This window comes from Dama dama, chromosome 6, assembly GCF_033118175.1.
Source record: "Dama dama isolate Ldn47 chromosome 6, ASM3311817v1, whole genome shotgun sequence".
NCBI classification, from domain to species: Eukaryota; Metazoa; Chordata; class Mammalia; order Artiodactyla; family Cervidae; genus Dama; species Dama dama.
Genome location: NC_083686.1, coordinates 2,109,353 through 2,136,547, shown reverse-complemented (window position 1 = coordinate 2,136,547; position 27,195 = coordinate 2,109,353). Strand labels below are relative to the sequence as shown.

General features: G+C 53.4%; 1 protein-coding gene across 1 annotated transcript in view; it reads right to left on the bottom strand.

The window, feature by feature from the left end:
* HTT (huntingtin) overlaps positions 1-27,195 on the bottom strand; it is a 127,945-nt gene that overhangs the window by 37,221 nt on the left and 63,529 nt on the right. Inside the window, exons 26-40 of the mRNA XM_061145410.1 lie at positions 26,219-26,421; positions 23,130-23,256; positions 21,476-21,603; positions 21,087-21,197; positions 15,805-15,882; positions 15,272-15,495; positions 13,822-13,900; positions 13,577-13,738; positions 11,733-11,788; positions 10,556-10,704; positions 7,936-8,072; positions 6,440-6,556; positions 4,708-4,830; positions 4,202-4,437; positions 2,647-2,789 (exon numbers count right to left, since the gene is read on the bottom strand). Of these exons, the coding sequence (XP_061001393.1) occupies positions 2,647-2,789; positions 4,202-4,437; positions 4,708-4,830; positions 6,440-6,556; positions 7,936-8,072; positions 10,556-10,704; positions 11,733-11,788; positions 13,577-13,738; positions 13,822-13,900; positions 15,272-15,495; positions 15,805-15,882; positions 21,087-21,197; positions 21,476-21,603; positions 23,130-23,256; positions 26,219-26,421 (2,073 nt within the window). The remainder of the gene's footprint in view (positions 1-2,646; positions 2,790-4,201; positions 4,438-4,707; positions 4,831-6,439; positions 6,557-7,935; positions 8,073-10,555; positions 10,705-11,732; positions 11,789-13,576; positions 13,739-13,821; positions 13,901-15,271; positions 15,496-15,804; positions 15,883-21,086; positions 21,198-21,475; positions 21,604-23,129; positions 23,257-26,218; positions 26,422-27,195) is intronic.

The window sequence follows — 27,195 nt, the reverse complement described above, 5'->3', positions numbered from 1 at the left end:
ACAGGGAGGCCAGGCGTGCTGCAGTCCATGGGGTCACAGAGTCGGATGTGACTGAGCGACTGAATAAGGAACAATAAGGACCAACTGACCAATCTCCAAAGACATGAGCTGCAAAACCCAGGTGCCCCGATGCCTGGCCGGGGCTCCTGAGCAGGGCACAGCCGCTCACACTCCAGTCCACACGTGGCTGTTCAAATTTAACCGAAATTAGATCAAACAAAAGCACTTCAGCCACAGCAGTCACACTTCCAGAGCCCACAGGCCACGTGCAACCACAAGTGCTGGGCTCGTGCAGACACAGACACCTGCACACCGCAGGGAGCTGGGCTGGACGGCACTGCGGCGGACTATAGAAATATCCTTCCTGGTTTCTGAGAAAAGGAAGGAGGTTAGAACAACAGGGGAGTGAACACCCTGACTGGCACAGAAAGCCCTGGGTGTGGCGAAGGCCACAGAATGCACCACTGTTACCAAAGAAGGTGGAGAGCAGCCCCCGACGTGAACTGGGGTCAGATCCACACCAAACGATGGCCAAGTATGAAAGTGACCAACGTGCTAAAGATAGCAGATCTTCACACAGCTTAATCATCCTCCCAACTTCACACTTACTGTGGTGGGTTGGTGGGACATAAATCCGAAGATCCACAAAAAGAAAATTGTTTCCATGTTAAGTAAATAAGGTGGCTTGAAGCTATAACCTATTATCACAAACTCTGGCCACACTCCAGAGCTGAGGACACCCGCAGTCATGTGGCCCAGCTGAGGAGGCATCCCGCCCCGTCACTCTTGGTCCCCGCTGACTTCCGGCCCCTCTGGCCCTTGCCGCTCTCAGAACTCTCTCCAAAGCGCCAGCTCCTTCTCCTCCAGGCCTCAGCTCTGCGGCCGCCGAGGAGAGCCCGCCCCGTGTCTGCCCACCCCATGCTGCTTGCCACCATCTTCCGTTTCCTCCTTGGGAGACGTCAGGACCTGTGGCAGCATCTCTGTGCACTGTCTGACTCGCGAGACTGATGGCCACAGAGGCAGGAATCACATCAGCTCTACTGACCGCCGCACACCTAGGTCCGGCCCAGCAGCGAGTGACTCAGCATCTCTTTATTGAGCAAATAAAGGCTGACGATGGTAACGACCTTCTGCTTTAATGGTACGTATCTGCGTGTGTGCTTTAATTTGCATTAAGGTGATACATACACGAGTGGGATTTGAACTCATGTGTATGTATCACTTTGATGCAAATTAAAAATCCCATAACAGAGAAGGATTTCTGATTCTACAGGTGCCCTACCCCATCCCTCAAAAGGCAACTTCTTATCACTCTGCTTTCAGTTCTGGTAGTTACCTTCGAGCTCACCTTGATGCGCTTTCATCACCTGCAGCAGACCCTCAAGTTACTCTGTCTACTTCCCTCGCTTCCTGTTGTCGTTTGTTGTTTAGTCGCTAAATCGTGTCCAACTCTTTGCAACCACGTAAACTGCAGCACGCCAGGCTCCCCTGCCCTTCACCCTCTCCTGGAGTTTGCTCAAACTCAGGTCCATTGAGTCAGTGATATCCTCCAACTATCTCATTTTCTGTCACCCCCTTCTCCTCCTGCCCTTAATCTTTCCCAGCATCAGGGTCTTTTCCAATGAGTCAGCTCTTCACATCAGTATTGGATACGAAGTACTGGAACTTCAGCATCAGTCCTTCCAATGAGTATTCAGGACTGATTTCCTTTAGGATGGACTGGCTGGATCTCCTTGCTGTCCAAGGGACTCCAAGAGTCTTCTGCAACACCACAGTTCAAAAGCAACAATTCTTCGGCGTTCAGTTTTCTTTATAGTCCAACTCTCACATCCATACATGACGACTGGGAAAACCACAACTTTGACTATATGGACCTTTGTCTGCTAAGTAATGTCTCTGTGTTTTAATATGCTACCTAGGTTTGTCATAGCTTTTCTTCCCTCGCTACTGGAAAGGTACCCCCTGTCCCAAAGGAAGGCTGTCCAACCTTTCAGCGAGCCCAGGGTGGCGGGGCCACCCAGGGGCGCATCCGTTGCTCAGGGGATTCATGCAGCCCTGAGACCACAAGTCAGAGGCCCTCCCTTCTGCCGTGGGGAAGAAGCCCACCAGAGAACACAGCCAGACAGTAAAAAGAATGGAAACGCAACGTGGCCACAGAATGAAATGCACCGGAGGCCATCACCTAAAGAGCACCCACTCCCACATTTCCAGATGTGCTGCGGATCTGGGCTAAACTTTCCTGCTGTTTGTGTTTCCCTGAGATTAGAACTGCCTTTTGCTTTTCTTGCTGAGAGAAGAAAGATATGCCTGTACCTGATAACTAGCAAGACTATTCCTTTTGAAAATGCTCATTCCTCTTGAAAAACTCAGTCTGCTTCCTATGCCTGCTACAGGGCAGGGACTCTGTAACTACTCTCTCTCTCTCTCGTGCAATGACTTTTCAAATTCACAATCACATACAAAGGCGACAGAACATCCTGACTTTCCGAATCCTTAAGGCCCTCAGAGTCACGTTCTCACAGCAATGCCCCGTCAAACACACACAGGGCACAGAAGAGCCGGCTCCGCACATGCACTGCACACCGGCAGCACAGGCGGGTCAGGGGGAGCACAGACACTCGAGACAGGCTCGTGCGATGCACCTACCAGACTTGAAGATGTGGATCAGACACATGAGCAGCGTGCCCAGCTCTTGGCAATAGAAAGTGTGCTGCTGTTCACTCATCTCCACTCTCAGCTGCTTTGTAACAATGTCCTCTAGAAGGATGCCAACCAGTTGGAGCAGAAACCTTCAGAGAAAGGGAGAAGGGGACAGCGGAGTAGGAGACCGTCAGAGAGCACTCCTAGGAAGTACACCACGAACATAACACACGCAGGAGACACAGGCAGGAAACAGTGCAAGTAAAGTAAAACAGAGACGCGTCAGTCTCTCAGTCACGTCTGACTCTGCAACCTCGCGGACTGTAGCCCGCCTGACTTCCCAGGCAAGAATCTTAGAGTGGGCTGCCATTCCCTTCTCCAGAGGACCTTCCCGACCCAGGGATTGCACCCAGGTCTCCTGCACTGCAGGCGAATTCTCCCCCATCTGAGCCCCAGGGAAGCCCTAAAATGCGTGGAGGGTTTGACACCATCCCTCTGGATGACGTCACCTGACTTCTCTGCGCCACTTCCCTCTCTAATGAGATGGGATAACCACAACACGTTTGGAGGAGTGTCGGGAGGCTAAAATGACCCGTGGTGTTCCTTCAAAGCTTTCAGCCATCAAGCAGGCTGATGGCCACCACAGGGAGTTAGTGCAGCCTCCACTTCAGCCACCCGCCTAACCGTGACAGCGTGAGCCACAGGCTGCGTGCTGAACCGGGACAAAAGGACGCTGTGCACATCCATCCAGCTGATCCCCAAGACGACCTCTACCCGCGGCCAACCAAGGTGGCACACGGCCGTCACGCGGGCAAGAAGGAGCCTTCTCGGGAAGTGAGCCCCCAGGACACGCTCCATGGGCTCTAGCTCAACGCACACCCCGAGTCCAGCAAAGGAGGAGGCACACTTGTCTGACAGCAAGTCTGTACAGTGCCCGAGTCATGAGCGCGGCCTCCAAGGAGCTTCCCAAAATCGACACGGGCAGACATGATTTGATGCCACAAATACACTGAAAGGGCTTCCCAGGTGGCTCAGTGGTAAAGAATCTGGCTGCAACGCAGGAGATGCAGGTTCAATCCCTGGATCGGGAAGATCCCCTGGAGGAGGGAAAGGCAACGCGCTCCAGTGTGCTCGTCTGGAGAATCCCACGGACAGAGGAGCCTGGTGCACTACAATCCACAGGGTCGCAAAGAGCTGGACACGACTGAGTGACCAGGTACACACAAGTATACGCAGGGGAGCTCGGCAGAGCGGTCCACCCCGCAGGGAGCGGGATTCTACCGCCTGCGGTGCCCGGCTGGCAGCACACAGTGGGGAGGAGCAGACGTGGGTCTTCCTACGTTTTCCAATTCTCCGCAGGCAACGCACCCGCCCACTACTCTGGGCCGCCTTCAGCGGGTCTGATTCAGGACCTGAGCGAGCCTGCAGGGAGGCAGGACCGGGGGCCAGAGACGAGGCTGGCTGGGCAGAGAGGACACATCGGCTCCTCAACCCACCGTGTGTTCTCATGAATTCAACACCACATGCGAGCCCGAGGCCACAGACTAGACACGGAGCGTACCTGGCAAACGTTTCTTCTGGCAAGTTCTTCGTCTGTCTCCCTTCACTGTGTTCCTCCAGTGCTGAAGTGCTGTCCCCGTCTCTTAACCTACTGATTGTCGGACAGGACACTAAGTGTGGGGAGAAGGAGAGCTCCTGGATGCGGGACAGAACAATGTCTTCGGTCGACTGGGAAATCAGCACCCGCAAGATGGCCAGGATGCCCGACACCCACAGCTGGACAGCGCTCACCGACCCCTGAGGACAGAGCGGGGGGCAGGCGCTGCTGAAGAGGAGGACGCCTGGGCTCTCCCCCGTTGCCAATGTCATTTACGAAGATCCCCCTGGTTTGACAATGCCACCGTGAGTCCCTGTCTCGCTGGTTCTCAAAGTGAGGCCCCGACCAGTGGCCTCAGTGCCACCTGGGAACCTGTGTAACAGGCAAATTCCCCACCCCCAGCCCCGCAGACGCCTCCAGGTGCAGCAGGCGGGGGAAACCCAGAACGCCAGCAGGAGGCGGGTACTCACCAGGGTGTCTGGGGTGACGAACATACTCCGTAAAAGCATGTCCACGGGGCGGAGGGAGGAGGGGGCCAAAATCTCAAACAACGTGTTCAGCACTCCAAGGGCTTCGTGAGAATCAATGTGCATCTGTTCCAAGTGAATGTCGCAGACATTTCCCCATAAGAAACGTCAGCCAGCAGAAAAAAGGTCAACACTGCCCTTCACGTGAGGCGTCTCACGGCCTGATGCCTGGACCATCCCATCATTCCCACCCCCCAAAACTTCCATATGTCTCACTGTCAGTAGTGAACCAAGGAAACATTTTTTAGAACAACACCATTAACAGCTAGATTTTTTTCCCACAATGGAAATCTTTTCATTTAGATTTTTATTAAGTAAACCAAATATGCTTCCTCCAAAAATTCAAACAGGTCCAAGTATGAAAACAATCTGCTGAGACTGCATGGCCCGACAGTCACCACCACTTCGGGGACCAGCCTCTCCTCATCTCTACGCACGCGTGGTTCACCACACAGGGGTCACACACTCTGTCGTCACCTTCCTCCACTTTCTCCTGCACCCCATCCCCACCCCACCACCAAGCAACCAATGTTAGCACATCAGTGTAGTTCTCTTTAACTTCCTCCACATTCCTATACCTGTAGAGAAGTTTTTGTTTCGAAAAATCATATTATGTCTCTGCTTTTTTTTTCCATTAAAAATATAATGAAAAACTCCCAAGGCAATAGGATTCAAATCTTAACGTTACTTTTAAAGGATGCAGAGTAGTCCAGATTCAGTCTGCACACAGCACACGCACCCACCGCCCCACGTCCAGCAGGTGCCCCTTCCTGCCCCTCTGTCCCCACGCCCTGGTCCACGCGGGCCCTGAGCTGTGAGCGGCTCTCTCTGTTACCCCCACCCTGACCGCCTGTTCAACTCTCAGGTTCACCCTGCCCCCCTTCCTACTGAGCCCTCTGAGGGCTCCCCCAAGTCCTCCCCAACAGAGAGCTTCCCCAGGCATCTGCTCAGGTCACCCCTCACTTCCTTCAAGTCCCCAACACGCGTCAGACACTGTAAACGGTCACCAGGTCCTCTGCTGTCTGTCCGCAGCCCTACTCCAACGTCCTCTCGGGCCAGCAGGGCAGGCGTGGTCGTGGAGGGACGCGCGGATGCACACCGCACTGTGCGCCTGGCCCACAGACCGCCCTGCACGCAGCACCACTGCAGGGGAAGGGATGCTGGGCGTTCACCCTGCACTCCGCCCCGCCACCTCCTCAGCGCCTGCAGTGAGAGGAGCGCGGAGCTCATGGAGCGCCCCTGGAGACGCGTACCTGCGGCCACGGAAGCCTCAGCCAGCTGAAAGCGCCAAAGCCACCCACTTGCTAAAACTGCATCTTATCAGGATTTCCCTGGTGTTCCAGCAGTTGGGACACCATTCTCCTGCTGCCTGAAGCCTGGGTCTGAGCCCTGGTCGGGAGCTGAGATCCTGCAAGCTGCACGTCATGTACCGGCCGTCAAAAACATCCTCCATCTGTCAATCTTACCAGATGCCACGACCCGCCCCGCCCCCAGCCTCAGGATGACAGGCTGTGACGAGAGCAGAGCAAGCAGCTGACGCTGTGAAGACAGCAGCCTACCAGCTCCCAGGAGCCCAGAGCTGTGGGCACCGCTCCGCCCAGAGCACTCGCTCCCGAGCTGGCCGACTTGACAGGCACCTGCTGGAGGCACCCCCGGGCGGGGGGCGGAAACATACCTGCTGCTTGGCCAGCATCGGGAGGATGACGTCGGCCACCTGCCGAGACAGCCGCTTCCACTTGTCCTCGCTCTCCTTGTGGCACTGCCGCAGGACCAGCGTGAACATCTCCAGCACCTGCGGGGACGGCCCAGATGCTTGGACGTGGCCCGCGTGCCCCCAGGTGCCGCGCACACGCGGGCAGACCCAGCGCGGCCACTCCTCGGGCCTTCCCAGGCTCCAACCAGAGGAAAGCCGGGCTCATCTCGGCCTCGGGCAGAGCACGAGAGCAGCCCCGACTGGACTGCGGTCTGAGCGGACTGCTGCGCAGGGGCCCCCGGCTCCCGTGAGCCTTCCCCTCTGTCCCGTGCCCTCTGCAAAGGTCCCCTCCCTGAGGACGGTTTACTTCAGAAGAGTTGGCCGTGGCTGACCTGTTTGGTTGTGATCCCTCCTAAACAGAGATCCCTGAACGCCTGTTTGGTAAACACAGTCTTGCTGGCACAGGGCCACCGTGAACCTACTGCCAGGACGGCGCCCATCACGACAGCAGACAGGGAGAGATGCAGGCGCCAGGCAGCCTGCAAAGCTGAAAATGCTTAACTGCAGAGAAAGTCTACAGCCCAGTCTATAAAATGCCATGTTTCAGGCAGAGCCCGCTCCCTGGAAAGCCTGTCCGGCCACTGCCTCCCACAGTGGCTTCTCCCTTCCCGGGACCCAGAGGCACTTACGCAAAGGCAGGCAACTCTGCACTGTGTGCCTTCCCAAACGAAGGCCAGCCCTGCTCTGCCCCGTAAGCCAGGCTGGGGACGCGCGAGATGCCAGCCCACGTGCCTGCCAAGAGCCAGGCGTTGGCTCTCGACCCTCTTATAGAAGCTGTACTTTTAACTGTATGGGATTTAATTCAACACTAAGTATTTAGTTAAATATTACCTAGGTGAAGCAAAATGACAGTGCACAGAGAAAGTGTTTGTGCGAGAGAATCTGATGAGCAGAGACAACAGTGACAGGGATTGCTGAAGCAGTGAGGGCGAGCCCCTGCCAGCCACAGAAGAGGGCTCTTATAAAGCCAGGTTTCAGACAGCCTCACACCATCTGAAATTCCAAATGCACCTGAAGGGAAGTGAAACTAGAAATCAGTGCAGAGACTCTGGTCCTCCACCAACATGGTGGTAAATACATGTCCAAACAAGTCTTTAAATCACTTCAGGCTGAGATCTTTAAAGACAGTTACTCAGAACTCCACCACCGTGATCAACGCTGCTGACTGATTTTTAGTCCTCGTTTTGGAAAAGGGTTCTCTACCACCTTGACCAAACTTGTGACTATCAGCCAGGCCGTGCGGCCTTAAAGACAGACCCCATTAAGCCTTCCGCCTGCAGCATCTCCCCACCGCCCCAGAGCCCAGGGCTGGCAGAGAGCCACACTTGCTGACAAGTGGACAGGGCCACAGGGCACTTCCTGCCATTCCTGCAGGGACAGGGAAGGGTCAGCAACATGTGCCCCACCCCACCCCTTACCTGATGGTACTGGATGAGTCTCAGTAACATGGACACCACCACCTCTTTCTGGGTTTCAAGCTCTTTTCCTGCATCAGCCTTATTGGTTCCTCTTAAAACGAAGAGGTCATGGACGATGGGCTGCAGGGCGGGTATGGCTGTGGGTACAGAAGGGCACTAAGAAGGCACTCGCAAGACAGTAGTAACACCTCCAGATTATTTCCAAAAAACAAAGAAAACTCTGATCCACACCCAACTCTGGGCTAAGGGATAATTTCACGTTACCCAGGAGTGCAGTGAGATTATCTGCACGTCAGACTGGAAGGTCAAGGGTCTTCTCTGACACTTGACAGGGTTCTGAAATCTTTTTGAAAACTAGGGCTTCTGTGACATAACATTACTTCTGACACAAAGGGACACAAATTCAAAAGTTAAATTTAAACTAAAACCTTCCAACTAACTAAAACAGCAGCATTCTAACCTCATGCACAATCTGCTCAAAGATTCACCTGAAAAGAGGACAGATGCTTTTCCAACAGAAAACACTTAGTCAAAATATTAGATTTCTCTACTGTTTAAAGCAATTAAACTCACTCTCTCGTTAGACTAAGGGTTTCCCCCTCAAGGCATGTCTTTACTCAAAACAGCAAAGTGAAGCCTTGGGCCTAACACACCCTCATGAGTAAACTAGGAAGACCCTTCACTGAGGAGCATCAGCCCGGCCAAGTCACCAGTTACTGAAAGGCGCACTCTCACCCTCAGTCTCTCACACACACACTCCCTCACACACACACACACTCCCTCACACACACACACACACTCCCTCACACACACACACACTCCCTCACACACACACTCTCTCTCACACACACACTCCCTAACACACACTCTCACACACACACACACACTCCCTCACACACACGCACACTCCCTCACACACACACACTCCCTAACACACACTCTCACACACACTCCCTAACACACACTCACACACACACTCTCTCACACACACACTCCCTCACACACACACACTCCCTCACACACACACACTCCCTCACACACACACTCTCACACACACACACTCCCTCACACACACACACACACACTCCCTCACACACACACACTCCCTCACACACACACACACTCTCACACACACACTCCCTAACACACACTCTCACACACACACACACACTCCCTCACACACACGCACACTCCCTCACACACACACACTCCCTAACACACACTCTCACACACACTCCCTAACACACACTCACACACACACTCTCTCACACACACACTCCCTCACACACACACACTCCCTCACACACACACTCACGCACACACTCTCACACACACACACTCCCTAACACACACTCTCACACACACACACACTCCCTGACACACACTCTCACACACACACACACACACTCCCTCACACACACACTCCCTCACACACACACTCCACACACACACACACTCCCACATACACACACCCTCACACACACACCCTCCCTCACACATACACTCCCTCACACACACACATACACTCTCTCTCTCACACACACACACACACACACACACACACACACACACACACACACACTCCCTCACACACACTCTCACATACACACACCCTCACACACACACTCCTCACACACACACTCCACACACACCCTCACACACACCCTCCCTCACACACACACACTCCTTCATACACACACTCTCTCACACACACACTCCCTCACACACACACATACACTCTCTCTCTCACACACACACACACACACACACACACACACACACTCTCTCACACACACGTACTGGCTGAGTTTCCCACCGATGACCAGGCTCCATAGTAAAAACAGTAAGGTTTGGCTGTCCATCAACTTTCTTTCCAAAGAAAGAATTTTCTTTCCTCTGATCTGGGAAGCCTCAGTCATGCCTCTATTTGAGATCTGAACTCTCACCTCCAGCGACCCCGAGTGTACATGGGCAGTCAGGAGTCCCTCTGCTGAGGCTTGAACTGAAGCCCCAGCAGGAAGCTGACCGCCTTGCTAGTGTGGAGCAGCCAAGCCCTGCACAGCCCACCCCTCGGCCTGGCGGCCTGCCCGCCGTGGTACAGCACACGGGGACCTCCGTGTGGCAGCCAGCGGAGGTCGCAGGAGGCGCCCCAACCACAGCTCAAAGGCCCCCAGGTTTCTGCTGACCGAGCCGCAGACAGTGAGTAGGGCGTGCTGGGAGAGCTGTGAGAAAGTCAGAGGGGTGACGGCTCCTCCCCACAGCACAGCCTCACTGCGCCAGGCGGCAGCAGGGGCCTGGGCCGCGGGTCACTGTCTGTGGACCTCACTTTAGCACCTATGAAACAGCCAGTCCTGAATGAAGGTCACACTGCGCCTTTCAGGATACTGGATGATAAACCCAGTGGCCTTTCAGAAGCTGGATTTTAAAATTCTCTGTTTCACATGGATAGATGGGAGCATTTATGCTAGACTCCACGTGCGCTGTTTTCACCCGGGTGGACCACACACTCCTTTCTTCAGACACCTCCAGCAAGAGTGCATATGCACATAAACGCACAGCCGGCAGGAGGCAGTGTAAGCGCACAGACTGAAGAGCCGGGGAGAGGCCGGCCTCACGTTACCGTGCGTCACCGCCTTCCTCCCGCTGGCCATGATGCCGTCACAGAGCTGGATGATTTTAGGGATGCCGATGATCTGTTTTGAGTGGTAACGCTCGTAAGACAGTAATACCAGGAAGAAAAAGATGTTTGGGATGATTGCCTCTGACTCCCTAGAAACAAAAACACCACAAGACTTCCTTTAAAATGAAGAAACATCATCCTATTAACAGCCCCAACCAAACCACCCCTGGTTCAAAGTGGAGAGTGTGGCGGGGGCGCTTGGAGCCTCGGCACCTGGTTCGGTCCCATCACCCTCATCTCGAGTCCCTGTCTGGGGTGGGGCCCCCACACCCGCCAGGGCACCCTGGCGGCTGGCAGGCCTCAGTGAGGGCCCTGAGAGAGGCACCCTCATCACCGCAGCCCAGGGCGCCTCCGTCTGCCCCCCGTCCTTCTGCTGAAGAAGCCGGCACCCAAAGAAGAAAAGGTAACTTGCCTCCAATTACGTGGTCAGGTGACACACGGCGAGAACAAGAGCCTGGGCCCCCAGACCCGGGGGCGGGCGGGCCTCTCAGAACACTCTCCTCTGCACCGTGCTTCCCTAACTACTAGTGGTTCAGAAACTAAAGGGTCTACATTTTCAATTGTATTTACAGGATGAAGTATTAAAACCTTACAGGTTAGCAAGGTAAAGTTCTAGAGACAACCGTATCTAAAACTGTTCTCTGTAAGATTAGAAAAAACTACTGTTATCTCAAATAATATTTCATTTAGCAGGACTATTATAATTAAATGCTTTGAAATCTGAAATGAAAACTGACAACATGTGTGATCGTCATATAAAAAATTACCTCTCAACGAGGCTTGAGATCCTCAAGTCATTAATTTTCAAAAGAAACAAAAACCCACAGCATGTTAATCAGACTTCCATTAAAAACAAGGTCTGGCAAAAACGCCTCCTGGTCTTTTAAGGTAAACACTCATCTTAAAAATCTAGAATTACATGTATGGACTTCCTGGTAGGAAGTGATTAAGACGCCACACTTTTACTGCAGAGGACACAGGTTCAATCCCTGGTCGGGGAACTAAGATCCACATGCTGCTTGGTATGGCCAAAAAAATAAAATGAATCCAAATAAAATAAAACTACATGTAATTATGTAACAAGAACAAGAAATCTAAAATAACAAAATGCAATTACCTGAACTGACCGACTTCAATGTATTCAAACTGCTTCAGCACAAATCCAATAAACACCTACAGGCAGGAAATACAATTTTCACATCAGTAATTAAAACGTGCAAACTAGGTTACTTTCCTTGGCACTCATCTGTATAGACCTTTAACAAGTTTTCTGACAGTAGACAACCATGCTTCTATACAAGAACTCAAACGTACTCTACGGTCAGATTAGATAATTTCAAGACACTTGCAAAAACCCCTTTAAACTTGTTTACTGAACGCTGAGGTGAAACCTCCTGGGAGAAACAAACGGAAGTTCCAGGGGCCACCAGGAGGCACCCACAAGGCGCAGCTCAGGTCCTGTTGGTACAGCTGCAGCAAGCCCGGCAGCATGGACTTCCTGAACCGGCTTAGGAACAAGACATCCAGGTGCGCCCACCTTCTCCCCGCAGCACCAGCACTCAGAGGGGCCGGGCACCCAGGGCTGCTGGGGGCGTGGGGGCCGCGAGCGGAGGCCGCACCTGCGGCTGCTCATGACCAGCGCCATGTTGAGCTTCAAGCGCATGTTCATGCCCCACCCTGACGCTCGGAGCTCATCTCCAATCTCCTCCTGGCCCCCATAACCCACAGCCTGAACTGAGGTAAATCGTGGGCCTCTTTTTCTGCCCTGTTCATAAAGACCATCACCGCAACCAATCCTAAGAACTGGGGAGAAAGGGGCCTCTAACCACCACTGGGAGGACTGGTCTCCCTGAGGAGTCGCGAAGGTGCCTGCTGGGCTCGGACGAGTGGAGCCAGCCTGCGCCGGGCCCCGCTTCATCCCGGGAAGCCCCATGGCAGGTCCCACGCCTGCCTCCCCTCAGCCACGGCCACCGCCACCGCAGACGAGGGCGTCCCCCTCCCCAGACGACAGAATCACCATCCCCTGGGAGCGTCTCCCCAGAGGAGGAAACGGGCTCTGTGGAGAATGTCCTCCTGAAAACCAGCGCAGAGGGCAGGATGGTGAAGATGCTGGCCAACACAAAGCCCCTAGGCCCCCTGTCCTCAGGTGGCCCCCCAGCACCACTGCGGGGAAAGCGGCGTCGCCTCTCCGTCGAGCTTCCCCAGGGGAGTGACGGCGCCACAGCGCCCACGACACCTTCTAGATGGTAGGAATCCCTGGTCGGGGAACTAAGATCCCCGTCGAGGAGCAAACGGAGAGCTGCAGCATTTCCACCTCAGAACACTTCCCATCTCACTCAGGAAAGCAGCCCACAGTCACAGCCCAAGAGGGACAGTCACATCCTGACGCCCCAAAGGCAACTCTCCCTGTGGTGACCTTGGCTGCTCTGACTCCTGCTTTTAGAGAATTCACGTCACGAAGGGATCCGCCTTTGCACAGTCGCACGCGCCAGAGCAGGGCGCGGGGGGTGAGGGCCCCTGGGGTGGCCGGCTCAGACAGCCGCAGCGCGGAGGCCAGCCACTGTCCGATGGGTCACACGCCTTTTCAACAGGGGACAGCTTGATACTGGAAACCATTCCTCATAAGTGGTTTAAAACCACACTCTGGATTCTGCGCAGAGGTCCCCTCAAACCATGAGTCTTACAGTGTAAATTACTCCTGGGTGGGGGCAGGTGGGTGGACGGGTGGACAGGAGGAACCACTGCAAAGCGTAAAGGCTGGAGCGCCTGGCTCAGGGCGCTGTGCTCACGGAGGCTCCGCGGGCCAGGCCTCCGCGCCCACCGGTGGGTGAGACGAGGAGACGCAGCAGCTGGTGCGGGAAGGAAACGCACACTTCCTGACGGCACGCCTCAGCGTCTTTCTCAGTTAGCTTTCACTACATCACGAACCGCTACGGCAGGTGAAAGACACAAGGGACACACCTGGTCTGAATCCAGAAGGCAGTAGTTGACCCGGAGCTGAACCAGCTGTGCCAGCAAGTCCAACACCTGCTTCTGCAACTGCACGGAGGTCGTGGTCGTGTACTGCTTTAAAGCTTTTATAACAAGAGGCTCGAATAAGCGAATGTGATTATGAATAGCATTCTACGAAGAAAAGAAAGAACGCCTGAGTGAGTCTTCAGCGGCAGCCGCTTCCAGACCGCAACCTGGGAACAGCTCCCAGTTACCTTGTCTGCTCGGTTCTTTGTGACGCTGGTGAGGTTTGTCTTCAGCTGGGACGACACTTTCTGGAGGACGTCAAACCACCTGCCAGGTAGGAAAAAGGCCGAACAGAGAACACCCTTGCATACTCTCCTGTGTCCCCAGCTAGACCCAGGTCAAGCTGACTCCAGCTCACAGAATCAGAACACTTCAGGGTCAGAACGAACGTCAACAGCCACTCAGTGGAGTGGCATCAAGCTCTTCTCTTAATGAAGATTAGTCAGGCAAGGAAATGGAAACCCGCTGTAGTATTCTCGTCTGGAAAATCTCACGGACAGAGGGGCCTGGTGGGCTACAGTCCATGGAGTCGTGAAGAGCTGGACACGACCGAGCACGCCATCAGACAGAACTGAGTCTACCGCGGACGGACTGCCGCGGCTGGCCTGCAGCCCACCAGGCTTCCCTGCAGCAGGCAACCTGGGCCAAAGCACTGCTGCTAGCCACTCAAACAGCCTCGGGGGCAGGGCTGGAGGCAGCCAGGCTCGGGAAAGGCTCGGAGACTCAGAAGGCATCACTTGATCACTTTAAACTTTGACATCAAGTATACCCTTTTCTTTTCAAGAAATGTAATATTAAATGACAGTAATCAGACATTTGCTTGTTTTACTTATATTCCGTATTAGACGAAATATTTGAAGAGTCCTAGTCCTGAGACTTAGAAAAAGTCAGTATATCACCAATTAAAGCCCAAAATGTGGACATTTTCCTAAAATACTCTAAATCTATGTAACAAAAACCCAGGAATTCTACTGTTACTACAGAGTAGTAACTCAAATATGCACTAATAATTAATGTTAATTTAAGAAACAACTACTGCAATCCCAGACATCCTAAAGAAAGAAAGTGAAGTCACTCAGTTGTGTCCAACTCTTTGCGACTCCATGGACTGTAGTCCACCAGGCTCCTCCGTCCATAGGATTTTCCAGGAAAGAACACTGGAGTGGCTTACCATGCCCTCCTCCAGGGGACCTTCCCGACCCAGGGATCCTGCACTGCAGACAGACACTTTACCATCTGAGCCACTGGGGAAGTCCAACACAGCCATAAATTAAGTGGAAAGAGACCTTTATCCATGAAGCTGGGAACGCACCGCCCCCCAGCCCTCTGCACACCAGCACTGCTGCACCACCCGAGTTACAGGCCCTGAGGCCACCAACACACAGGACCAGACCCTGTGGCGGCGGCCTTCAGCGGCGGAGGAACCCGCGCCCCGCTCCGGGCCTGCTGACACGGCAGCATGAGTGGTCGCGGCTTCGTGGGGAGCCGCGCAGCTCTCCTGTCGCTCAGCCCAGCCCCGCCCGCCAGACCGTAACACCGCAGGCCCGCCTCTCACTGGACTACACGCCTCTCTGAAGGGGGCCCTGCCTTCAGCACCGCGGAAAGCTCTAGAGAACACAGCGGGGCTCAGAAGGTTACCCTGAGGTGTCCTGGTCCTGCTCTGCCTGCACCACGTTCCGCAGGCTGGCGTCCGCCAAGGCCTGGGTGAAGTGGGTGTACGGCGCCATGAAGCAGTAGTGGTACAAGCCGGGCCGTGCGCTGGAGGAGCCGAGGCGCTGCGCTCGGCCCTGCGACTTGCTGGGGTGGGAAGACAGGCTGTCAAACTGGGAGGCCAGGTTTGTCCCGAACAGAGTCTTCAGCAACTGGAGCGGAAGAATTGAAGTCATCGACATTTGAATTAATGCGGAATCTCCCACACGCACACCAAGTCCACCTGAAACTAACGGGATGCGTGGACGCGGGAGGGGCGCTCGGACGGCAGGAAGGGGACGGGAGCCTGTCCCCAAGGGTGAGCCCCTCCTCCAGGGACACAGGGGACAAGCACCCTTCTGGCCGGAGAACAAGCGAGCAGGGGAGTGATGGTGGGGCTGCCAGACGCAGCATCTCCTGAGTGACAGGCAGTGCGCCAGCATCATGCGGGGAGCAGGGCTTCCCAGGAGCTCCTCTCTTACCTGCTGAACACACACAGTCGCCATCATCGGCTCTCGATTGAAGCAAGACTTCAGGTATCCCAGGATCTCTTCAACACACTGGAAAGGAGAAGTGTGAGGCATTAAAGGAAGCGAGTCACTCGCGTCCAGCCCTGTTCTCAGTGCAGGAGGTCAGAGTCCACAGGGGCACTGAAAGCCCTGCATCCCTGGGGCGGCTACGGACGGTCAGCTGATCGTAACACACATTACGGCAGGTGTGATTTGCCACAGAAAGTCCTGGATGTGTCTTGACAGCAGCCTGCAGAGATGACCACCACGACTGCCTTGAAACGACTGCCCTCACAGGTGCTTTTCCAGCCTCATACACGAGGTCTGCGCAGCCAAGGTTCCCTGGAGGCGAGAGCTGGTCCAGGACCGCCACCGGCAGCCCGCTCCTCACGGCCACACGGCCTCCAGCCGCTGCTTGCGGCACTCCAACTACAGAGAGAAGGCCACTCGCTTCATCCATCTGATGCAACATCTTGTACTAAAAAGTGACACGTTTCTGTTCACTTCACATACTCAGGCCCATGTATGTTGACTATTCTGATTAACTCTCCCTGGACCAGACGTCCAAGGCTGCAGGGATGAGTCTGTTCCACACCACTGCTCATAGCAGGTAACTAAGAAGTGTTAACTAGAAATATTCAACCAGAGTGTTTAGTACCACAAGTTGTCTAACAAACAATCACGTCTTTTAACAAATACATATGGAATACCCTTTCTGTGCATTCCCGGGTCGCCTGCACTGCAGGCAGACACTTCACCATCTGAGCCACCAGGGAAATCTGGAAACTCAGTTCAGTTCAGCTCAGTCGCTCAGTTGTGTCTGATTCTTTGCAACCCCATGGACTGCAGCACGCCAGGCTTCCCTGTCCTTCTCTCGGAGCTTGCTCAAACCCATGTCCATCGAGTAGGTGATGCCATCCAACAATCTCATCCTCTGTCATCCCCCTCTCCTCCTGCCTTCAATGTTTCCCAGGATCAGGATCTTTTGCAATGATTAGTTCTTCGCATTAGGTGGCCAAAGTATTAGTTTCAGCTTCAGCATCAGTCCTCCCAATGAACATTCAGGACTCATTTCCTTCAGGATGGACTGGTTGGATCTCTTTGCAGTCCAAGGGACTCTCAAGAGTCTTCTCCAACACCACAGTTCAAAAGCATCAATTCTTCGGCGCTCAGCTTTCTTTATAGTCCAACTCTCACATCCATACATGACTACTGGAAAAAACCATAGCTTTGACTAGACTGACCTTTGTCGGCAAAGTAATGTCTATACTTTTTAATATGCTTTCTAGGTTGGTCACAGCTTTTCTTCCAAGGAGCAAGAGTCTTTTAATTTCATGGCTACAGTCACTATCTGCAGTGATTCTGGAGCCCAAGAAAATAAAGTCAGCCACTGTTTCCACTGTTTCCCCATCTATTTGCCATGAAGTGATGGGACTGGATGCCATGATCTTGGTTTTCTGAATGTTGAGCTTTAAGCCAACTTTTTCACTCTCCTCTTTCACTTTCATCAAGAGGCTCTTAGTTCTTCTTCAATTTCTGCCATAAGGGTGGTGTCATTGGCATATCTGAGGTTATTGACATTTCTCCCAGCAATCTTGATTCCAGCTTGTGTTTCAACCAGCCCAGCGTTTCTCATGATGTACTCTGTATATAAGTTAAATAAGCAGGGAGACAATATATAGCCTTGACATACCTCCTTTCCCAATTTGGAACCAGTCTGTTGTTCCCTCTCTGGTTGTAATTGCTGCTTCTTGACGTGCATACAGGTCTCTCAGGAGGCAGGTAAGGTGGTCTGGTATTCCCATCTCTTGAAGAATTTTCCACAGAAGCGTTTTCTTGTGATCTACATAGTCAAAGGCTTTGGCATAACCAATACAGCAGAAGTAGATGTTTTTCTGGAATTCTCTTACTTTTTTGATGATCCAGTGGATGTTGGCAATTTGATCTCTGGTTCCTCTGCCTTTCTAAATCCAGTTTGAACATCTGGAAGTTCACAGGTCACGTACTGTTGGAGCCTGGCTTGGAGAATTTTGAGCATTACTTTGCTAGTGTGTGAGAAGAATGCAACTGTGTGGTAGTCTGGACATTCTTTGGCATTGCCCTTCTTTGGGATTAGAATGAAAACTGACCTCTTCCAGTCCTGTGGCCACTGCTGAGTTTTCCAAATTTGTTGGCATATCGAGTGTAGCACTTTCACAGCATCATCTTTTAGGATCTGAAATAGCTCAACTGGAATTCCATCACCTCCACTAGCTTTGTTCATAGTCATGCTTCCGAAGGCCCACTTGACTTCACATTCCAGGATGTCTGGCTCTAGGTGAGTGATCACACCATCGTGATCATCTGGGTCGTGAAGATCTTTTTTGTACAGTTCTTCTGTGTATTCTTGCCACCTGTTTTTAATATCTTCTGCTTCTGTTAGGTCCATACCATTTCTGTCCTTTATTGAACCCATCTTTGCATGAAATGTTCCCTTGGTATCTCTAATTTTCTTGAAGAGATCTCTCATTTTTCCATCCTACTGTTTTCCTCTATTTCTTTGAACTGATCACTGAGGAACACTTTCTTATCTCTCCTTGCTATTCTTTGGAACTCTGCATTCAGATAGGTATATCTTTCTGTTTCTCCTCTGCCTTTTGCTTCTTTTTTTCTCAGCTATTTGTAAGGTCTCCTCAGACAACCATTTTGCTATTTTGCATTTCTTTTCCTTGGGGATGGTCTTGATCACCACCTCTTGTAAAATGTCATGAACCTCCGTCTATAGTTCTTCAGGCACTCTATCAGATCTAATCCCTTTAATCTATTTGTTACTTCCACTGTATAATTGTAAGGGATTTGATTTAGGTCATACCTGAATGGGCTAGTGGTTTTCCCTACTTTCTTTAAGTCTGAATTTGCCAAGAAGGAGTTCATGATCTGAGCCACATTCAGCTCCTGATCTTTTTTTTGCTGACTGTATAGAGCTTCTCCATCTTTGGCTGCAAAGAATATAATCAATCTGATTTCAGTATTGACTATCTGGTGATGTCCATGTATAGAGTCTTTTCCTGTGTTTTTGGAAGAAGGTGTTTGCTATGACCAGTGCATTCTCTTGGCAAAACTGTTAGCCTCTGCCTTACTTCATTCTGTACTCCAGGGCCAAACTTGCCTGTTACTCCAGGTATCTCTTGATTTCCTACTTTTGCATTCCAGTCCCCTGTGATGAAAAGGACATCTTTTTTGAGTGTTAGTTCTCGGAGGTCTTGTAGGTCTTCATAGAACCATTCAGCTTTTTCAGCATTACTGGATTGGGCATAGACTTAGATCACTGTGATACTGAATGGTTTGCCTTGGAAATGAACAGAGATCATTCTGTCACTTTTGAGATTGCACCCAAGTGTTGCATTTCAGACTCTAGTTGACTGTGAGGGCTACTCAACTTCTTCTAAGGGATTCTTGCCCACAGTAGTAGATATAATGATCATTTAAATTAAATTCACCATTTCAATCCATTTTAGTTCACTGATTCCTAAAATGTCGACATTCACTCTTGCCATCTCCTGTTTGACCACTTGCACCTGTTGGACCTAACATTCCAGGTTCCTATGCAATATTGCTCTTTACCGCATTGGACTTTACTTCCATCACCTGTCACATCCACTACTGGGCATTGTTTTTGCTTTGGCTCCATCTCTTCATTCTTTCTGGAGTTATTTCTCCACTCATCTCCTGTAGCATATTGGGCACCTACTGACCTGGGAAGTTCATCTTTCAGTTTCCTATCTTTTTACCTTTTCATACTGCTCATTGGTTCTCAAGGCGAGAATACTGAAGGGGTTTGCCATTCCTTTCTCCAGTGGACCACGTTTTGTTAGAACTCTCCACCATGACCTGTCCGCCTTGGGTGGCCCTTATAGCATGGCTAAGAAACTGAAAACAGGTGAGAAAAGGATGGTGCTGCTGGCCTTCTGAGAGTCCAGAGTAACAGGAAACAAGTCCCGAGCATGAACATTAACACACAGGATAACAAAGGGCCACCCCATCCCCAGCCAGTAAGGGGTAAGACGGCCCACGTTTACCCCACAGCCAAACAACCAAAAAAGCCAGATAATACACAAAAGAACGGCTCCAAGACTGTGATCACCAGGCACCAGAGGACAGGGGTTCCCGAGAGATGGGAAATGAGCTGGTCAGCCGGACGGCTGCCCCACTCACTGTGCCCCTCAGAGAGCTCCTGGGAGGGGCATGAGGATGAGGGATGGAGCAGAGCTCGGGGTGCCCCGAGTCGAGAAGGAGCTGGGAGTCCAAGAAGCAGACGCAGTGAGGGTTCCAAAGAAGAGGGGCCTCCCAGAGAGGACCTGGGGAGGCCTCGCAGTGCTGGGCAGGGAGGAGGCGGGCAGAGGGAGCAGCGCTCAGAGATCACACAGGCCCAGACACTGACTCCTCTCCCAGCGGGCTCGCAGCCCCCCCGGGCAGAGCCAGAGAGCCCTTGCCTCAGGTGGAAGACTTAGCCCTGGCCTGAGCATTGCTCCGCCCCCCTCTGAGTTGACATGTGGGAGAAGCAAAAGCGACAAGCGAGGAGAAACAGACGACAATGTGCACTGTGACTGAGACTGGGTGAGCTTCATGCACACGGAGAGAAAGACGGGGAGAGCGAGGACAGGGAACTGCGCTGCGGCCCACGTTCAAGGCAGGCTTTCAGAAGCTCACTTTGGAGTTCATTAGACACCAAGATGCCCCAGCTGGACAGGTGGGTCCAAACACACCAGAGCAAGTGGGCAAGGTGGTAACTGTCAGGTCTGGACGTGGACACGACACGGCACTCACCGCACGACCCCTTAACTCTCCCGTCTGCTTGACCAGGTCCCCACGACAGGAGGGTGAGGGACAGAGGTCAGTTACTGGGCTCAGAACCAAAGTCCACAAGCCTCAAGCACAGCTCTGCGTCTTCCTAAAGCCACACGCCGTCACTGTGACTGCTCTGACCTTTCCACATGCAAAGGTCAGAGAAAGCAAAAGATTCAACAGTTTTAAACCCAGTCATTTTTTAATTCAACTGAGTCTGAGCTGATATACAGTAAAAAGTGAAAACAGAATACAAATCAAACTCTCCTCAACGCGAGGCTAAGAATCAGACTCAGGTATCCAAACTGAAGAACCTTCTCCCCACCTTCCAAACGTGCCAGGATGCTGGGGTCCCACCCCAAGGCACCTGGCCCAGAGATGCATTTCAGGCGTGCCAGCCACAGTTCAATGAGAAGACAGGAAACACAAACCTTCCCGATGTCCTGCAGCGTCGCCAGCTCCAGAATCTGAGACAGAACGTCCAAGGCGGAGCGCAGAAAACCCCCAAACTTCTCACTACTGCTCTGAAGATCCAAGGTGACCTGAGGGATGAGAAGGGAGACAAGGGAGACAGCATCTCTGAACATGGGTGGTCTTGGGACGCCCAGACCCAGCACCAAGAGATCATAAAGACATCACTTTTTCAATAAAAATCCTAACCTTTTGTATGACGGAAGCTATCATAAACAAAGCCTAAAAAGCCAATTGTAACTCACATCCCTAAGGTCTACTCACTCATATGTATGTCTACAATCTTAAGAAAAATGTCGACAGTCCCCTGAAATGTGTGAGAGCAAGGGTATTTTTACAAAAGCAGTACCTTGTAGTTGGCGTGAGTGGCTTTCAGGACGTCATGCAGTTTGAGGTAAGAAGGTAGGTGACAGAAGCTCCCCAGTGACGAGGACTTGTTTGCGGCAACAGGCCCTGAGGTTTCAGGTGGTCGAGAGGCTTCACACAGACAAGATACACTTTCAGGTCAAAAGGAAACACTCGCCAAGCTTAAAAGAAATCACTATAACAATTATTTTTCAAGTATTCTAGCAGGTTAAAATGCCAACTTTTCGTGACTTTTTTATTAATTAGAAATAGTAAGAAATTGATTACTAAACATTAGTAGACTCTGAGTACCTCCCAAAAGATAATACAATAAAATAAAAAGAGAAAGAGAAGACAAGCGTGATGCTGGGAGGTGTCTGCCTTGGCCTGGCTGCAAGTCAGAGAAACAACCAATTCAAGGAACTTCAACCAATCTGAAAACCGCCCAGAGCAAAAGGCTCCCAGGGGCACCAGGGGGATGACCCCCAGCTGACTGAGGTCACGAGTCCTGTAAGCAACTTAATAGGGGCGCAGTGAGCACGTGCTGATGACCGTGTGGGTCACATGCTATCACTGAGCAGGTACTAAACGCAAAATGCTTAAAGGTTGGTGGTTTAGGGTCCTTAGCTTATTAATCATCAGAAAGATAACCACTCACATACTGATGACTGCATCTGTACAGTTCTGAAGCTTTTTAGATGCTAAAGCCCCAGCGGCACTGCCATCAATCCTTAGAAAACAGCATCTTTTCAAATGCTTAACACAGGGAGCTTCCTGTTGGTCCAGTGCTCAGGACCCGGGGCTTTCACTGCCAAGGACCCCGGTTCAGTCCCTACTCAGGGAACTAAGATCCTGCAAGTCATGCAGTGTAGCCGAAAGAGTGAATAAGCTTCAAACAATAATAAAATGCTCGACATGAACGCTTTATAAGCAAAATGAAGGGAAGAGTCACGTGTGGCCCCAGCACTGAGGTGGCATGTGACCGTGTGTGGTGGAGTCCAGTCGCCTGCCCTCCGTGCCCACCGAGAGGGGCGCAGATGGCACCCGTCACAGGCAGAGCCCACGGGCACTCTGGCCCCTCTGGCCCGAGACCCCGCTAGCATCTGTGAATTCTTCAGGTTCGGCTCACTCGGATGGTTTCATCCCCACTCTCCTCCCTACACAGCCTTTCCAAATGTAGCGTTTCCACTTCCCCCTTCATAATTGTCACCCACTACCTCTGTTCCCAGCCCTCTACACCCCCTCCCTTCCTGAACATCAACAAGAAGAGCAGAAGGGAGGCGGCGCAGGGCGTAGGGAGCACAGCGCAGCACCGGGAGACGGCTGGGACCCCGAATAATTAGACCACCGCACTCAGAGTGCTCAAGACCAAAACGTGGCCTGTGTACTCTTAGCAATTAACATCCGAAACCACACCTGGGGAAACCGTTTCTGTGGCTTCGTTCTATACATTTTATTCTCCAAACTGCCAAGTTATCCATCAGCCGGGACGTGACTGGAAGCGTTGAGACCTAATCGCTGTGATGCGGACAGCCTAGCCTAGCCTCGCCTTGCCTCGCCCCGCCCCGGGCCCTGCCCACCCTCAGCGGGGCCCCGCCCCGCCCCGCCCCGCCCCGCCCGCCCCGCCCTGCCCGCCCCGCCCCGCCGCGGCCTCACACCTGGACTGGCCTCACCGCCTTTCTTGGGGCTCACAGGCACAGAGGCCTGCTCTCCCGGCTCCTTCTCTTTTCCCTTGCGTCGGATTGGGCTCAGAGAAGGGGGGTTTGCGAGAGACGGCAGGGCTGCCTAAAACAGAACACAGAACACCGTGAAGGTGCGTGAAGTCGCTCAGTCGTGTCCGACTCTTTTGCGACCCCGTGGACTGTAGCCCACCAGCTCCTCAGTCCACGGAATTTTCCAGGCAAGAGGACTGGAGTGGGTTGTAACCAACACAAAACAGAAAACTAGGTTATGTGTGCTTCACCATCTGTGGGAAAGAGTCAACACATGGAATTCATTTCTTTTGTTTGGATCTACATCTGTGGGGCTCAGACTCTGCACACACACTGTCCACTTTAACCCACACGACAATCACCCGTGGTGGGAGGTGACCCAACACTTCCTAATGGGAGCACGGTGAACGCCAGAGACCAAAGAGGCCTCAGCAAGTCAGAGGGGCTGCAGGAGACTTCAGGACCAAGAATGAGCATGGGGATGCTCTCTGGGAGCCAGGGCGTGGGAAGCAACACTCTGAACTCCATTTTCAAGTGAGACAGTCTCAGCGATGATGAAGTGACTTATTCAAGGTCACAGCCAGCAAGCAGCCGAGCTAGGTAGCAGGAAGCCCGGACTCTCCACGAAGCCCACACTCTGCACACACACGTGAGAACGCAGAGCCCCGGCCTGCACTGCGGAAGGCAGCAGCATGGGCACCCTGGCTCGCGGCTTGCCCACTTCACGATCTAAGGAGTCACCTTACACCTTGGAGCCTCGTCTGCACAGCAGACACAGGGGCTAAAAGGCTGCCATCAGAACAGATGGCAAGGCAGCAGGGAGGGTCTTGAGAGAGCTCGGAAAGAGGCGGCTGCACCTGGAAAACCCGCTTCACGAGAGGAGTCAGCCACGAAGGCCGGCTGCATGGCTGCACTGACATGGAATGTCTAGAATGGACAGATCTACAGAATTCGGTGGCTCAGACGGTAAAGAATCTGCCTGCAGTGCAGGAGACCTGGGTTCCATCCCTGGGAAGGGAAGATCCCCTGGAGAAGGGAATGGCAACCCACTCTGGTATTCTTGCCTGGAGAATTCTGTGGACAGAGTCTGGTGGGCTACAGTCCAAGGGCTCACAGAGAGTCGGACGTGACTGAGCGACTAACACACACAGAAAGAGGGTTATTGGCTGCCTGGAGCTGGGGGGCGTGGGAGGGCTGGGGGGTGACAGTCAATGGGTACAGCACTCCTTTTTGGGTTCCAAAATGTACTGTAGAGCTGGCCAAACAATTCTGGGTGTACTAACACACACTGAGCTATACACTTTGAATGGGGGAGGTGTATGGTATGTGAATGACACGGAAACCGTATGGTATACTGATAATGCTGTTCCAAAGAGGCTACTGCAGGACTTCCCTGGTGGTCCAGTGGTTGAGAGTCTGCCTGATAATGCAAGGGACACGGTTCGATCCCTGGTCCAGGAAGATCCCACATGCCGCAGAGCAACTAAGCTAGTGGGCCACAACTACTGACGCCTGTGCGCCTAGAGCCGGGGAACCGCAACAAGAGAAGCGACCGCGGGAGAAGGCCGAGCGCGGCCACTAGAGAGCAGTGGCCGCAACTAGAGAAAGCCCGTGCACAGCAGCGAAGGCCCAGCACAGCTAAGAACACAAAGAGGCCACTGCGCAGTCCACAAAAGATGGCCCATCCACTCTGAGCCGGACGGCAGTGGTGAGCGTAGAGGAAAGTCCGTGCATGTGTGCTCCTATGTGTGAGCGCGCATAAGTGTGCCTGCATATGTGTGTGTATGCATATGTATACACGTATGGGCTTTGGGCAAGAAACTCTGTGGAGAAAACAGACTTCGGTGAGCAAAATGAAGGGCTGTGGTAACTCCCATTTCCTCGCCTGAAAAACCGGAGTGAGAGACGCGCACAGGCACCAGCTGGGGAGGAGACTGGAGTCCGGCTGCAGCCCGAACGAGACGTCCAGGAGCTGCCCGAGCAGAGGTGTCCGCGGCAGCCGGCACACCAGACTGCAGACAGGCCCGGGGTCTCCCGGCTTAGACACCGAAGCACGAGAGCAGACCTGACTGCGCTGAGCACTCAGGCCCGTCGTCCCCTGTGAGACTTCCATTTAAATCTGATGACGACTGAACATGACTGAAGCCCAATCTTTCAGCTGCGCGGGCCACATCTCAGGGTCTCGGCCACCACGCGTGGCCAGAGGCTCCTGCCCCAGCGGGAGCAGAGCACTGCGCTGGATGGCCCGGCTCAGCAAGCTCAGAGACGGGCAGCTGAGGACGGAGCCTGGGGAGCACGGACAGCAGGACGAGGACCGAACCGGGAGAGCGCCCGGGCAGCAGGAGTCGGGGAATCCGGCACCAACAAGAGAATGTCGTGGTCCTGGGCGCCGCGAGGAGAGGGGAGGCGGGGCCTGAAAGTCACCCACCAGAGTCACAGGCGGGCCTCAGCAGGGAGCACTGATACAGCCTGGTGCCCAGGCCAGCAGGGGTTAAAGAATCTGCAGCCGAAGCTGTGGACTGAGTCCGGGGCCCAGGAGGCTTCACAAGGAAGGCCGGTGTCAGCAGCAGGCACTGACTCAGGGGCCTGGCGAGGAGGCTGGACCCGAGAGGCGGCGAGAGGAGAGCCTGAGTCCTCAGCGGGGAGGCGGGGAGGGGGTCAGCAGGTGTAAGCGAGCTGGTCCACCGTGAACTCACTGCGCGGCCACTCGGCCGCTGGCTGTGAGGCTGAGTGTGCTGAGCGGCACCTCCAAGGAAGGCAGCACATCTCGGGAGAGCGCCACCTGGATTCTGAGCTTTCCTGGCCGACGCCGAAGGCCCCACAGCACAGCCAGCTACTTCCCTCTCAGAGGCGACTGGGAATGACAGAGGATACCAAACGCGAACGGGAGGGTCACATCTGGCTTTCTATCTAGTGTCACGACAGGAGCGATTCTGTTTATGTGATCAAGAGCGGGGGCGGGAGGGGCACAGAGGCTGTCTGGGAGCCCCTGCACCATCTGAGCTGCAGGGAAGAGCTGCCCAAGGGGGGGTCACCTTCACTGCGGGTCCGGGAGCCACCTCGTCCAGGACGTGTGCGCAGATGTTGATGACCTTCAGCAGGTGGGAGAAGAGCTGCTCCACCATGGGCACCAGGGTCCGGTCACCCAGGGCTGGCCACACCTCCTCCTGTTTGGTGGCTGCCGTGCTGGCCTCGTCTTCAGAGGTCCACGAAGTCCTCAGAGACCTGGGGGCACTGGCTGTGACACGGCACACACGTCACCCCCGGCTCCAGGGTGGGGGGCAAAGGCCAAGTCACTCAAACCGCCTACATGGGGAGTCTGCTGGACACCCCCTGGGGTCAGCGGACGCCTCGGGTTCCACAGCAACCTGACACTTCCCTGTGTGCTCACTTGCCATGAACCCAGCCTCATACACCCCCAGGATGACCGTCCCCTTCCTGATTGAGACAACTCAAGTTCAGCTGGCGATTGAGACTTGCAGATTCTATCTCCTTCACTCTCTTTAACTGGTTTCTTCAACACAAGCTACAACCATTACCTTGTTCAGACTCTCTCCATCTTGCCTTAACTGTGAGTTTCCCTAACTTCTCTGATCTGTATTTGCATAAGCCAAGTTATCTTTCTAAAATACTGACCCGATTGTTAGTCCCTTTCATGAAGCTCTCCAGTGACCTCCCAGAGCAAACGGACCAAGTCCTCACTAATGGAGACGAACTGCTCACCGGCCACATTCCCTATCCTCGTCGTCACTCGCACATGACGTCCAAAACTGCCAGTTCTCAAACATCACACCGTTTGTTCCGTGTCCCGGGTGGTACTGGTGCTGTGCCATTTCCTGCCCGCCCACAATCCTTGCTCCCCGCCCTAATCCCCAGCGGGGAGCACCACAGCCCCGCTGTGCTGCCTCCTGCCCCTATAAACCTACAGGCCCCTGGAGAACGCAGCCCTCACACTGTGCCTCCTTACTGCCCTGGGGCCCAAGACAACACCTGCACGCACTGCCCGCTCAAT